Raw genomic sequence first — 15,749 nt, 5'->3', positions numbered from 1 at the left:
CAGAACAATTGAGCAGTGCCATCCAATTACTTCAGAGAAGAAGCTCAGTAAAAACACCTTTGACCTTGCGGCACAGACAATATCCACCAATATATTTATATGTACTGTGGCAAATTCTGCTGCTGGGTTTCTACTAGTCATGGTTACACAGTGGAGAAATCCAAGTGCCATTCATTGACAATCCAGTAGACATCCCCCAACTGCACTTCAACATGGACACTTTTTCTGCACTAAATTTAAATTCTATCCTGGAAGGATGAACTTCAAGTGTTGTGTTAAAATGGCAATGCTCATCTGTAGCCTAGAGCACCAACAGGGGAAGATGCAGGGGCCACAGAGCAACAGGTTAAGAAGTCTGAGTCAGGCAGCATCTCTGGAGAAAAGGAATAGTTGATGTTTCAGGTCAAAACCCTTCTTCAGAACGACCAAAAACGTCACCTATTCCTTTTCTCCATAGATGCTGCCTGACCCGCCGAGTTACTCCAACATTTTGTGTCTATCTCCAGTGTAAACCAGCACCTGCAGTTCCTTCCTACACATAAGAAGCCTGTGAACTTGGCAGAGTGGAGAGAACGAACAGGCGAGATACTGAATGCCTGACAGGAAATTGTGAAACGAGCATGTTCGTTCTTTGGAAACTGCAAGGTGGTCGTTGGAGGAAGAGAGTGAATGTGTAAATCGGGGTGGGGGAAATAGAACCGTTATCAAACCAACTCTTAAAGATGCGGCACTACATCTGAATTAGACAAATACTTCCACGAAAGTGGGAGGGAAGCATCTCTGGAAATAACGTTCAAGTAATCATGTGAAATGTGAAACATGATTTTGGTTACTCAATTAAAATATTGAAGCACGAGTGCACTGTTGGAAAAAAACATCTAATCATCAAACATTTTCGCAAAAATGCCCCATTGGTGTGTCCTTGGGTAAGGAAGCAGCACTATGTAAAATTCTAAGCTGTTGGGATCTTGTGCGTGAAATTAGCCTACTAAATGAACAATGAAGTCCACCCACACAACTTTATCACACAAGCAATCGTAAATAATCAGGAAATGCAAGCATTTTCAAATTTGATGCAAAACTGGCTGGAAGCAGAAAGGTGGGATTGGGTGTGGTGAAGGCTACTGGAATTTTATTAAATTAGCTTACAATGTAACATACATTAATTTATGGGTCAATTTTTTTCTGCTTACAGCGAAGCCCTTAATTCAAGTCCATAATAAAAAGCTGCCTTGAGGGGCTGAGCTACACAAAGAGGATGGGCAAGCTAGGACTTTATTTTTGCAGCACAAGAGACTGAAGTGTATAAATCCATGAAGGGGGTATATATGGTGAATGTACAGAACGTTTTACCTAGGACAGGGGAATCAAAAGCAAGAGGACATATGTTTAAGATGGGAGAGGCAAGGTTTAATAAGAACCTGAGGGACAGTTTTTCAGCCAGAGGGTGGTGGGTATATGGAATGAGCTGCCAGAGAAGATAGTTGATCCAGGTACTATAACAACATTTAAAAAGCAGTTGGAGAGGCACATGGATAGGCAAGGTTCAGGGGGACATGGGGAAAACACGGGCAAACAGGATGGGCACCTTGGTTGGCATGGACAAATAGGCCGAAGGACCTCTTTACATACTGTATGACTCTATGATCGCCAGGGTAAGGGTAGATCTCAAAGGCTAATTTGAGAATTCTGATGGCAGGAACAATCTGTCCACCACCCTTCTCCCTGAATAGGGACAAACAAAACCTATTTTATGTTTTAAAATTATTGACAGCAAATCCCTCTAAACCTTTGTGCTGATTTGTCGGAGATCGACAAATGGCAGGAAATAATGCAGGCACTGCAAAACGGCAGATAGTACAGGCTGCCCACCCGGTGAGAAATCAATTTATTATGGCAATAAAGAATATTAGAAGACAGAAATGAAGCGATGATTTGACTGACATGCCCATCAGCGTTCAATCATGACCACTTTCATCTCCCTTCTTTGTCATGTCAATTCGTTTTTGCAGTCCCTTAATCAAATTCTAATTTTCAAAAAAAGTTTATACTAAATCATCATTCATGCTGCCGAACAGTCCATTCAAAAGTTTAGGTAGGTCATCGCCCCTTGTAGGTGAAATGTTTAAAGCAACTCTATCCAGCTAGTTTTTTTTTTGTGTTTAAACCTTTGAATTATTCCTGTGATCACAATGTACTGTGACTTAGCACATTACCGTTCCCTTTTTAAGGAGTTACTTTCAAAAGCATGCAGAGTAAAATATTAATCTTTCTTGCCACAGCTGCACTGAAGTTATACACAAAAGTAACTTTAGTTTAGTTTAGATATGCAGTGTGCAACAGGCCCTTCAGCCCACCAAGTCAGCACTGACCAGCAATCACCCCATCCACTTGGGACAATTTTGCACCTTACCAAAAGAAATTAACCTACAAACCTGCACATCTTTGGAGTGTGGGAGGAAACCGGAGCACCTAGAGAAAACCCAAGCAGTCACAGGGAGAACGTACAAATTCCGTACAGACGGCATCCATAGTTAAGATCGAACCCGGGTCTCTGATGCTGTAAGGCAGCAACTCTAACGCTGCAACACCATGTTGCCCTGATTCAGACTCAGCTCTGAGGATCAAAAGGCACTGACCAAAGTAGACCAGAATTCAGTGCGTTGATGCATTGATTTCCTGGTGCTTGTTTAGTTTAGATCATGGGGAGAAGCATCTACAGCTAGATCAGAGAGCAATTTCTACCTCACATTCCCAAAAACTCCCTTCCTATTCTAAATAGAAATAAAGTATTTAAGATCTTCATTATTTATATTTTTATGAAAAATAATAACAAATGTAAGAATAAATTAACACTGAAGTGAACATGACAAGAACTTTACATTACTGCATTAGAGATCAAGATTAATACAGGGGTATTCTCCTAATAACAATTTATAGAGAAATCCATTTTTCAATTTTCTTTCAAGTTATGAATTTAGAAAATAATCCAAAAGATTGCTGACAAGACAAAACTTGGCAAAGATAGACATCTATCTCATTATATTTCACAGCTTTTCTGTTGAATAGGCAAGGATGGAAACTTCCAGAATACAACACTTTACAACATAAATCAAGATGTCATCAAATAATGATTATTAACAAAATGTTGAGTCATTTTAAGTTATCTTATTTGGGATATTAGGTCCTTCATATTCACCAACTACAAAACTAAAAAGTTGTTAAAGATAATTCACCAAGTGGTCATCCCGAGAATACACCCTAGTTGGTCCAGTTATTCTCAATTTCTCCATATATTAAGTAAACAATTCAAAACTTACTGTAGATCTTAGATGAGGTGGCTTATCAATTGCTTTGACTAGCCTTGGCGCATCCCCTTTCCCTCCTGAAGATACGTGGCATATTGTGTCCCCTTGCAAAGTCAATTCCTTGAAAAAACATCTAATAATCAAACATTTTCGCAAAAATGCCCCATTGGTGTGTCCTTGGGTGAGCAAGCAGCACTATGTAAAATTCTAAGCTGTTGGGATCTTGTGTGTGAAATTAGCCTACTGAAAGAACAATGAAGTCCACCCACACAACTTTATCAAACAAGCAATCGTAAATAATCAAGAAATGCAAGCATTTTCAAATTTGATGCAAAACTGGCTGGAAGCAGAAAGGTGGGATTGGGTGTGGTGAAGGCTACTGGAATTTTATTAAATTAGCTTACAATATAACATACATTAATTTATGGGTCAATTTTTACATTTACCCAGCCAATTAACCTACATACCTGTACGTCTTTGGAGTGTGGGAGGAAACCGAAGATCTCGGAGAAAACCCACGCAGGTCACGGGGAGAACGTACAAACTACAGCGCAGCAGTAGAGTTGCTGCTTTACAGCGAATGCAGCGCCGTCGACTCAGGTTCGATCCTGACTACGGGTGCTGCACTGTAAGGAGTTTGTACGTTCTCCCCGTGACCTGCGTGGGTTTTCTCCGAGATCTTCGGTTTCCTCCCACACTCCAAAGACGTACAGGTATGTAGGTTAATTGGCTGGGTAAATGTAAAAATTGTCCCTAGTGGGTGTAGGATAGTGTTAATGTGCGGGGATCACTGGGCGGCACGGACTTAGTGGGCCGAAAAGGCCTGTTTCCAGCTGTATATATATGATATGATATGATTTTTTTCTGCTTACAGCGAAGCCCTTAATTCAAGTCCATAATAAAAAGCTGCCTTGAGGGGCTGAGCTACACAAAGAGGATGGGCAAGCTAGGACTTTATTTTTGCAGCACAAGAGACTGAGGTGTATAAATCCATGAAGGGGGTATATATGGTGAATGTACAGAACCTTTTACCTAGGACAGGGGAATCAAAAGCAAGAGGACATATGTTTAAGATGGGAGAGGCAAGGTTTAATAAGAACCTGAGGGACAGTTTTTCAGCCAGAGGGTGGTGGGTATATGGAATGAGCTGCTAGAGAAGATAGTTGAGCCAGGTACTATAACAACATTTAAAAAGCAGTTGGAGAGGCACATGGATAGGCAAGGTTCAGGGGGACATGGGGAAAACACGGGCAAACAGGATGGGCACCTTGGTTGGCATGGACAAATAGGCCGAAGGACCTCTTTACATACTGTATGACTCTATGATCGCCAAGGTAAGGGTAGATCTCAAAGGCTAATTTGAGAATTCTGATGGCAGGAACAATCTGTCCACCACCCTTCTCCCTGAATAGGGACAAACAAAACCTATTTTATGTTTTAAAATTATTGACAGCAAATCCCTTATCCCTCTAAACCTTTGTGCTGATTTGTCAGAGATCGACAAATGGCAGGAAATAATGCAGGCACTGCAAAACGGCAGATAGTACGGGCTGCCCACCCGGTGAGAAATCAATTTATTATGGCAATAAAGAATATTAGAAGACAGAAATGAAGCGATGATTTGACTGACATCCCCATCAACGTTCAATCATGACCACTTTCATCTCCCTTCTTTGTCATGTCAATTCGTTTTTGCAGTCCCTTAATCAAATTCTAATTTTCAAAAAAAGTTTATACTAAATCATCATTCATGCTGCCCAACAGTCCATTCAAAAGTTTAGGTAGGTCATCGCCCCTTGTAGGTGAAATGTTTAAAGCAACTCTATCCAGCTAGTTTTTTTTTGTTGTGTTTAAACCTTTGAATTATTCCTGTGATCACAATGTTCTGTGACTTAGCACATTACCGTTCCCTTTTTAAGGAGTTACTTTCAAAAGTATGCAGAGTAAAATATTAATCTTTCTTGCCACAGCTGCACTGAAGTTATACACAAAAGTAACTACAAAACTAAAAAGTTGTTAAAGATAATTCACCAAGTGGTCATCCCGAGAATGCACCCTAGTTGGTCCAGTTATTCTCAATTTCTCCATATATTAAGTAAACAATTCAAAACTTACTGTAGATCTTAGATGAGGTGGCTTATCAATTGCTTTGACTAGCCTTGGCGCATCCCCTTTCCCTCCTGAAGATACGTGGCATATTGTGTCCCCTTGCAAAGTCAATTCCTTGAAAAATAAATGATGAAGTTCACTTCACTAAACATCCAGTCATCTGATATTTCCTGCCACTCGCCAAGGATTTATTGAATTAATCAACTTGTATTTCAAAACCTGCCCAACCATAGAGGTTGCTGACTCAGCATAATCATTAGATGATAAATGGTCCTCCCCAAGGAAACTGACAGGATGGATTCAATTTGAAAAATCAACAAACAGAAAAAAAGCTGTATTAGGGAAAAATAACAGTCCTGTGAGGGAAATGTGTCCATGTAACCTTCCTACAGAAATCAGACACCATTGTTTCTTAAGAATGTCGCCTGCCAGTTTCACCGTAGGTGGCCATTGAAATTTGCAAGCAATCTCTTCTGTTGCCATTTTTGCAACAATACTCTGCTCAACAAGGTAACATTTGGACCATTGCATTTTTAACATGCAGTAGCAAAAGCAGACTTGCAGCTACTAAAAGACCTTTCCATTTTTGAGAATTATGTGGGAAAGAAAAATCTTATTGCAATTCTGAAACTGGCTTGCCCCCAAAACGCTTCCCCATTGACAATTTTTTTCACAGCGTGATTTTCTCCAACAAAGTTCCTTGGGAATGCAATCATCGCACGAGAGCAGAACCATTTGTACCGAGAACATGGGCAGAAATGATAAATTCCTTCCTGTCAAAACGATATTCAGTTATCAGCAGGTAGACACAAAATGCTGGAGTAACTCAGCGGGTCAGGCGGCATCTCGGGAGTGCAGGAATGGGTGACGTTTTGGGTCAAGACCCTTCTTCAGACTGATGTCAGGGGAGGGGGCGGGACAAAGATAGGATGTACTAGGAGACAGGTAGACTAGTGGGAGAACGGGGAAGGGGAAGGGAAAGAGAGTGACAGAGAAACTATCTGAAATTAGAGAAGTCAATGTTCATACCGTTATTCATACTGATACATTCAGTTATCAGCAAGTCAGTCTTAAATTCACCCTTATTCTTTCCTCTTTGCATTATTTCAGCTAATCATTTCCAAAATGCAATTATAAAATGATACAATTCTTTAACGTCATCTTATCACGATGCAACATATTTCTATTTTTACCTTGTTTATTTTTCCAACTTCAGATAAAGCTTGCTTGTTTCCTGGTTCCAGCCTCAATACCATTTCAAAATCTACCAAAATATTTAAAATGCAATTAAAATCTAAATGATCACTCCCTAATAAAACATTTGTGTCACAGAAATGCTAAAGCAGCCATCTCCATGAAGAAAGACACAAAATGCTGGAGTAATTCAGCGGGACAGGCAGCATCTCTGGGGAGAAGGAATGGGTGACGTTTCAGGTCGAGACCCTTCTTTTGACATTCAATAGCATTGGCATTGTTGAGACTCCTGCCACTAATATTCTGGATGTCACCAAAGACAAGAAGACTTAATCAGGCCAGTCACGTAAATACTGGGGTTATAGAGCAGGTCAGAAGCAGCGTATCCAGCAGTGAGTGGCTCAACCCCAAAAACCAAGGCACAAACCAGCTTAGTTTAGTTTAGAGACCCAGCGTGGAAACGGACCACCAGCAACCCCAGTCTGCACCGACCAGCAACCACCCGTACATGAGTTCTATCCTACACACGAGAGACAATTTACAGAAGCCAATTAAGCTACAAACCTGCACATCTTTGGAGGGTGGGAGGAAACTTGAGAAAACCCAAACGGGCAGGGAGAATGTACAAACTCCATAGAGACAGCACCCAAAGTCAGGATCGTACCCAGGTCTCTGGCACTCTAAGACAGCAACTCTACTGCTGCACCACTATGCTGTCCCAGCACGGATATTTTACACTTGGCTGGATTTGTGTGGCTTCAACAACTGAACTTTCAACACCTTCCAGAATAAATAGCCCATCTGAGTGTCACCCATCCACTATAACAAACATTCATGTCCTCCACCATTGACACAGAGTAAACTTAGTATGTGCCATCATTGGTACTCCCTTCTCCAAGAGTCAAAACCTTGGAACTAACTCCCGACCCAATAGCACTATGCAGATTCTTTGATCCGAAGGACTGCAATGGTTCAAAAAGATGGATTATAGTCATCTCAGGGGCACCTAGGAAGGGACAATAATTGTTGGCCGTGACAGCATTGCCCTGATTGTGAAAATTAATATACAGAAGATAGAATAATTCTGAGTTTGTGAAAAAAAGATAGCAAAACCATGAAGCAATTACTGGCATATTTTCATTTGGTACAAGTGGCCATTTGGCCCATCAAGTCCATGCTGGATCTCAGAGCCATTCCCTTGTTTCTCTATATCCTATTCTCTCTTACAAGCACATCAACACCAAGTTTAGGTTGTAAATTGAACATCTTCCATTATGTTTCAAGACGCAAATGGAATTGTACTACTTTTGGCAAATAACAGCACCTTAATTGTGTCGACAATCACCATGAAAAATGGACCAAATAGTCAAAGAAGCTGGTAAAACCGTGGAAACAAAACATGGATATCCAGGACACCATGCTAACACTAAAAGTAGATGTTGTTTGACTTAGCTCAGTAAATGCCAGCAAATGATTTAGCAAATCTGAACAAAAGGTACTAATTATTAAATGTGAGATCGCAAGTGATTGTCACTGGTGAAAACCCAGGCAGCTTTGCTGAATAAAATCCAAACCCTCAATCACCTACATGTTGAGGACATTCCCATTGCAAGAAACAAACACACATGACAATTAACTGGTACAGGCTACCCCCATGTTATGGCAATTTGGGCAACAGGAAATTGTCAAAATAATTTAAAAAATATTACCATAAAAGCTGTGATAAATAAAAATTTGCTCTTAAAATCAAATTGCATTTTTGGATGCTTGGCTTAATGCATGCACAGATGATGCCGCTTTGCAAATTGCTGTGGGGGGAGGGTGGGGGGTGGAGAGAAACCTGTTCAAAGGAACATCCATGAATATAAAATACAGGAGTATCCCTGTTGGCTCCTCTTCAAAGTAATTAAAAGATTCACGAATAACATCCTTAACCAATCTCACCTTCTTTGGCTTCCACCATCTTCCCAAGGCACAAACGGGCTGTTCCTCTTCGTGCGAATGCTTTGGAATAAGTATTATCCAGCAAGATCGCTTGGCTACAGTCAGCTTCTGCCTCTGCAAACCTAAAATTTTATTAACTGGCTCAACAGTGTCATTAACAAGTGGTTCTGAAAGAATTATTTTTTGTTTGTGCTACCTCAAGAATATGGTTTGGACTGCACGAGTACTTAAAATGTTCTATTCCAATTTTTATGCTCCGATAGATTCTTGGCCTCTCCATCCTTTTAATGTCACGTCTTACTTAGCAAGGTAGGATATTAATCACAATGGCAATGAACTAAACCAGCTTCCCATTTAAATGTTAGTATTTCGTCCCAAGTTTTAACCATTGAAATCAGATTAAATTACCACATAAAATATCAAAATTCAGGAACCCTTTGCCTGAAATGTTGCTACTTTAATGGTTATGCAGTCCTTAAGCTCCGAGGTAATTTGGATTTCAAAATATTTTTAATTTAATAATTACCATCAACTTTATCTGATAACAGTATTAAATGGAATATGAAATTATGAATAGTCATACTGTAATGATAACTACGATTTAATTTGATATTCATTTTACTAAATTCAACAGCATCTGTCTTTAAAATAAAACTTACTTTTCAAGCTTTAGCAAAGCCATGGCCCGGTTAGCTGGTAAAAGTGCATTGGTGCCATCTGCTGTTATCCCTCTGGTGTAGCATTCAATTGCTTCTAAATACTTGCCTTGCTTAAAGTAATCGTTGCCCTGTAATGAAACCATTTACATTTGCGATTTCAAAATTATGGAACCAGTAGCTAGTAGTACATAAGAACAGAATGTGCATCAGATCTAAAATGTATAACTTTCAAATGTGCCGTTAAATGTTCTCCCTTATTTGGGCTCTTTACAATTTCAAACACCAAAAAACAAACTTAATTCAGAATAAAATACATATGCAAAACATGAACCGTGCCAAAACACTTCAGACATTCTCAGCGTCTATCCATTCATTAGTGTCATATTCAGTAGTGTGCGTAACTATCCTTAAACAGAGCATCTTTGCTGCCCATGTGGTCCCATTAAGTGATATCACTTCTTTTGTTTGATGGTGTCTCCCCTGGATTCTACCCCTCAATGTCCAGCAGTGGAAGGACCCTAGACTGTGGTCCTTCCCCACCAAGCTTCAGTGCTGGGAGGCCAACAAGTTTCAGGCAGGCCAAAGAGCATCTTTCACTGAGTTGATGGTCTTACAGCAGCCCTTGATGTCTGTCTCCGAATGTGTCCCTAGGAACAGCTGTAAACCAGAGAGCTCTCTGAAAAGGAGCTGCTCGTGAAGAACGGTGCCAAGCCCCCTTGATCAGTGTCCAGACCCGCTTTGCAAATCCACACGCTGTGAAAAGACGGGCAACCATCCCGAGGGCAGCGGGCATCAGCAGTAACATTCTGATGCTGCAGGAAGGATCTGACTACGAGGGCCCCTCTCCCAGCCCGCCTTGTTGCTTGTGCTTGTTAGTGAGTTTTGGCTACAAAGTATTTCTCCAGACAAACTGGGCAGTCTGCTCAGGGAACCACACCACAGGATCCATCACCATTTTTTTTTTACCCCCACATGTTTATAGTTTCACAAAGAGCAAGCTAAGCATTTATCCCCGGCGGTTTGAAACAAGGCCTTCGACCCGATCTGAGGCGACACTCTTGAACCAAACAAACCGTTCCCTGCCGAAGAGCCTCCATTTTTCTGGAGCGTCACCTTAACGGTCCCCCCCACCTACGACACGGCCACCTGGGTGAGGGGTTCCACCAGGTACTGGACTAAAGCCTCGGCCTTGGCCTGCAGCATGCCGAGGCCCACAGTCTCCCGGGCGTACATGCACAGCAGACGGTTGGCCACTCTCGTGATGGCCACTCGGCCCTCCACCACCACATGACGCAGGTGGAGGGCAAACTTGTGCCGTTAATTCGGATAGTCATTCAGATTAGTGATTTGGAATTACACAGCACACCCGTGGCAGTGCACTTTGGTTCAGGAGTATTGATCCAGAGCAGGTACAATTTGTGGATTTCTTCAGATAAAGCATATTCATTAGCACAAATCAACATCTTGCATTCAAATCAGGGATCAAACTGTAAAGTGCAAGTATTTTAGTGGCCTGACCAATTGAATCTAGCCATTCTGAAAGGCATTTAAAATCCTTTCTCTCGCTGGTCATCAACATACCAAGTCTTTCTCAAAAATGGCTTCTTGTTTTGCTTGTGCTTCAGTCACTCGCTTCTTTTCACTGTCTTCCACCTTTTCATTGTTTGATTGATTCTGATCTTCATTACACTCTTTTGGTGCTAAAGCCTAACAAGAGACACACACACTTTAATTATAATGCTCGAAGGGGCCACCGGGCGAATTTACACATGTTCTTTGCGCACTTGGTGCTTGCTTCAAGTATCAGTTATTCTGTCCTTATAGTTTCTTTGTAATGTAAATCCAGATCGTACATTCCTAAAACCAAGGCATTTTCCTACACCATAGGTACCGCTGTAATTTCTACCATTTTTCATTTTTGAGTAGCGTGAGGCCTCAGCAAAACATCATCATATCATCATCATATATATACAGCCGGAAACAGGCCTTTTCGGCCCACCAAGTCCGTGCCGCCCAGCGATCCCCGTACATTAACACTATCCTACACCCACTAGGGACAATTTTTTACATTTACCCAGCCAATTAACCTACATACCTGTACGTCTTTGGAGTGTGGGAGGAAACCGAAGATCTCGGAGAAAACCCACGCAGGTCACGGGGAGAACGTACAAACTCCTTACAGTGCAGCACCCGTAGTCAGGATCGAACCTGAGTCTCCGGCGCTGCATTCGCTGTAAAGCAGCAACTCTACCGCTGCGCTACATGCAAGATAACAAAGTATTTTGATTGGACTTAGATTATTTTAAAGATGCCCCGTGAAACATTTAGGCTGCAAACAATCTGTTTAAGTGGAACTACTCTTCACAATCTCACACCAATTTTAAAAGCAATTGCAAGTGAAATTTTTATATTAACAAATATATGGCTTGGATTTTACACTTCATTTGCCATGCGGCAGGTGCCACAGTTCATTGCTTTTGGAGATTACATTGGCTCTAGTGTAAGATCTGCCATAGTGTTTTGTACTGGCTGTGAAACAATAAAACTCTTCAATCAATCAATTTGAAGAAACTTCACCAAATCAGGAATAAATACAAATTATATTTAAATATTGTGCCAATAATAGCAAATGGATGATGCAGTTGAGATGAACGACACAAATGTACATTTTCAAACACAATGGCAATTACCTATGGGAATGCCTCGCATTTCCACAGAAGATTGTATGATAAATGATAATTAATGACCAATGCAAAATTCAGACATCTGAATACACCAACACTATTTTTCCTGCAGCCTTAGTGCAGAGATAATGGAGAAGCACTTCATATTCATGCCAAGCATTTACTTTACTGCCGTATACTGCAATAAGCACTGCAACACCAGGTGCAGCAGTTAAGACGTTCCCAATTTCCAATTTTAACTATGTACAGGTCCACCACCGATTTTTCGACAACTGACGGCCCAGCACCTCCTTTAATCTGGACAAGATTATGAGAGCGCATTTACAATTCCCTGGGTGGCCACAAATGGCATTACGTGTGGCGCGCTCTTACGGGATGAGTTCCTCCGTGTAGACAGAGTTATTTGTTTACTTCTGCAGTTGGTGGTGATCTCTCGGTTCTTAGCTTATTTTGCTTATATTTAACCCTAGCTATGATTCTGAGCAAGGTCCAACAGACAGTCCATGGTGTCAAGCACAAGCTCGTTTAATTTACATTTAATATTTGCTTCATTTAAGATTCTAGCAGTCCATGATGCTTTCGAGGCATAGAGGGGAATAATAAGTGGGTCAGAGGTGTATTGTTGTATCATTACTATGTGACCTCTCTTGGTCCGGCAAAATGGATAATCCAGTAAGGCTTTGGAAGCAAAGGTGCCGGGGGATCGATGGTGCACCTGCACATGTGGATATCAGTAGATGCTGTTCAGCTGGCTCAACTGAACAGCAAAAGCCATTAGCCTCATCGTTATTCTTGAATACAAAACCTCAATGTTAATTCAAGAAGCAAGACTTCTTGTCTTGGGGAGGAGCCAGCGCTGCCGTCGCAGCTGCGGCTTGCCTGCAGTCCGTCTGTCTTTTGTGTTTTTTGTTGGTTTTGTATGGGGGGGGGGGGTGGGGGGGAACGGGAACTGTAAAATTCTCTCTCCCGAACGGAGACGCGACCTTTGTTTCTGTGTCGTGTCTCCGTTCCCGTTGCGGCCTACCACCGGCCATGCACCTGGGACCACCTGGGGCTCTGGTTTGCAGAGCCCGCTGCCCGGACTCACCACCTGCGGCGCTGGCTGCCTGCGGATGCTGCGGGAGCGGCTGCGACTCATCTCCGGAGGCTCCGGCGCGGGCCGCGTGGACGTCGGAAGCCCGCAGGCCCCTGGATGGGGGCCGACATCGGGAGCACCGGCAGCGGCAGAGGCAGCGTGTTCGCCCACCCTGAATCGCGGGGCTTGGGTCGGACCGCCGCGGATCTTTCACTGTCTGGCGCGGCCTGGAATAGGCCGCGGGATTTTCACCGCCCGGCGGGGGCTTCAATGTCGGGAGCCCCGACGTGGCAACGACAACAGCTTGACCGCGGGAGAAGACGGCAGGGGAAGAGAAAAGACATTGTGGCCTTCCATCACAGTGAGGAGGGACTGGAGGAGACTCACTGTGATGGATGTTTCTTTTTGTTTGGTGTTAGTTTGTGATTGTATGTGTTATTGCATTTTTATTGATTATTCTTATTGGTCTTATTGTTCAACTGCGGGTAATGTTTCATTTCACTACACATTTACGTGTATGTGACAAATAAACGACTATTGACTATTAAAGCAGAAGTTTCAAAATTTGCCAAAGTTGCAAAAGTGCCAAATGGAGGAACATTATGCCATAACAGTATTTGTTTGCCATCTTCCATTGCAAGAATCATCACAATACTAACTTAATACTTCATATTTCACAAGTATAAGTGGCATCAAATACACTTGTGTTGAGACCAATATTTTAACTTTGAACATCCACGAGAACAGCAAGGTTTCTTCCTGAATGACTGAATAGCTAAAATTGACGACACAAATCAATTTGTACAAGTGAGGTGCTGCATTTTGGGCCGTCTAACAAGGGCAGGACGTAAACACAGTGAAGGATAGGCATCTGGGGAGTGCCGTAGAACAGAGGGATCTAGGAGTGCAGGTGCATGATTCCTTGAAGGTCGAGTCACAGGTAGATAAGGTGGTCCAAAAGGCTTTTGGCACATTGGCCTTCATCAGTCAGAGTATTGAGTATAGAAGTTGGGATGTCATGTTACAATAGACAATAGACAATAGGTGCAGGAGTAGGCCATTCAGCCCTTTGAGCCAGCACCGCCATTCAATGCGATCATGGCTGATCACTCTCAATCAGTACCCCGTTCCTGCCTTCTCCCCATACCCCCTCACTCCGCTATCCTTAAGAGCTCTATCCAGCTCTCTCTTGAAAGCATCCAACGAACTGGCCTCCACTGCCTTCTGAGGCAGAGAATTCCACACCTTCACCACTCTCTGACTGAAAAAGTTCTTCCTCATCTCCGTTCTAAATGGCCTACCCCTTATTCTTAAACTGTGGCCCCTTGTTCTGGACTCCCCCAACATTGGGAACATGTTTCCTGCCTCTAATGTGTCCAATCCCCTAATTATCTTATATGTTTCAATAAGATCCCCCCTCATCCTTCTAAATTCCAGTGTATACAAGCCTAATTGCTCCAGCCTTTCAACATACGACAGTCCCGCCATTCCGGGAATTAACCTAGTGAACCTACGCTGCACGCCCTCAATAGCAAGAATATCCTTCCTCAAATTTGGAGACCAAAACTGCACACAGTACTCCAGGTGCGGTCTCACCAGGGCCCGGTACAACTGTAGAAGGACCTCTTTGCTCCTATACTCAACTCCTCTTGTTATGAAGGCCAACATTCCATTGGCTTTCTTCACTGCCTGCTGTACCTGCATGCTTCCTTTCAGTGAATGATGCACTAGGACACCCAGATATCGTTGAACATCCCCTCTTCCTAACTTGACACCATTCAGATAATAATCTGCCTTTCTATTCTTACTTCCAAAGTGAATAACCTCACACTTATCTACATTAAACTGCATCTGCCATTTATCCGCCCACTCACACAACCTGTCCAAGTCACCCTGCAGCCTTATTGCATCTTCCTCACAATTCACACTACCCCCCAGCTTAGTATCATCTGCAAAGTTGCTAATGGTACTTTTAATCCCTTCATCTAAGTCATTAATGTATATCGTAAATAGCTGGGGTCCCAGCACCGAACCTTGCGGTAGGTACCCCACTGGTCACTGCCTGCCATTCCGAAAGGGACCCATTTATCCCCACTCTATGCTTTCTGTCTGTCAACCAATTTTCTATCCATGGCAGTACCCTACCCCCAATACCATGTGCTCTAATTTTGCCCACTAATCTCCTAAGTGGGACCTTGTCGAAGGCTTTCTGAAAGTCGAGGTACACCACATCCACTGACTCTCCCCTGTCAATTTTCCCAGTTACATCCTCAAAAAATTCCAGTAGATTTGTCAAGCATGATTTCCCCTTCGTAAATCCATGCTGACTCGGAATGATCCTGTTACCGCTATCCAAATGCTCAGCAATTCCGTCTTTTATAATTGACTCCAGCATCTTCCCCACCACTGACATCAGACTAACTGGTCTATAATTACCCGTTTTCTCTCTCCCTCCTTTCTTAAAAAGTGGGATAACATTTGCTATCCTCCAATCCACAGGAACTGATCCTGAATCCATAGAACATTGAAAAATGATCTCCAATGCTTCCACTATTTCTAGAGCCACCTCCTTAAGTACCCTGGGATGCAGACCATCAGGCCCTGGGGATTTATCAGCCTTCAGTCCCATCAGTCTACCCAAAACCATTTCCTGCCTAATGTGGATTTCCTTCAGTTCCTCCATCACCCTAGGTTCTCCGGCCCCTTGAACATTTGGGAGACATGTTGCAGTTGTACAAGACATTGGTGAGACCACAGTTAGAGTATTGTGTTCAGT

The 15,749-nt window shown here is 42.5% G+C and overlaps 1 protein-coding gene across 3 annotated transcripts in view; it reads right to left on the bottom strand.

Moving 5' to 3' along the window:
- Window positions 1-15,749, bottom strand: part of rpap3 (RNA polymerase II associated protein 3) — a 48,905-nt gene that overhangs the window by 18,109 nt on the left and 15,047 nt on the right. For all 3 annotated transcript variants that reach the window (XM_078417285.1, XM_078417286.1, XM_078417287.1), the window contains exons 7-12: window positions 10,796-10,921; window positions 9,215-9,342; window positions 8,556-8,677; window positions 6,611-6,681; window positions 5,424-5,531; window positions 3,321-3,428 (exon numbers count right to left, since the gene is read on the bottom strand). In XM_078417285.1, coding sequence (XP_078273411.1) covers window positions 3,321-3,428; window positions 5,424-5,531; window positions 6,611-6,681; window positions 8,556-8,677; window positions 9,215-9,342; window positions 10,796-10,921 — 663 coding nt within the window. The remainder of the gene's footprint in view (window positions 1-3,320; window positions 3,429-5,423; window positions 5,532-6,610; window positions 6,682-8,555; window positions 8,678-9,214; window positions 9,343-10,795; window positions 10,922-15,749) is intronic.

Source organism: Rhinoraja longicauda, chromosome 20 (genome assembly GCF_053455715.1).
Source record: "Rhinoraja longicauda isolate Sanriku21f chromosome 20, sRhiLon1.1, whole genome shotgun sequence".
Taxonomy (NCBI): Eukaryota; Metazoa; Chordata; class Chondrichthyes; order Rajiformes; family Arhynchobatidae; genus Rhinoraja; species Rhinoraja longicauda.
This window is presented reverse-complemented; position numbering and strand designations above follow the sequence as displayed.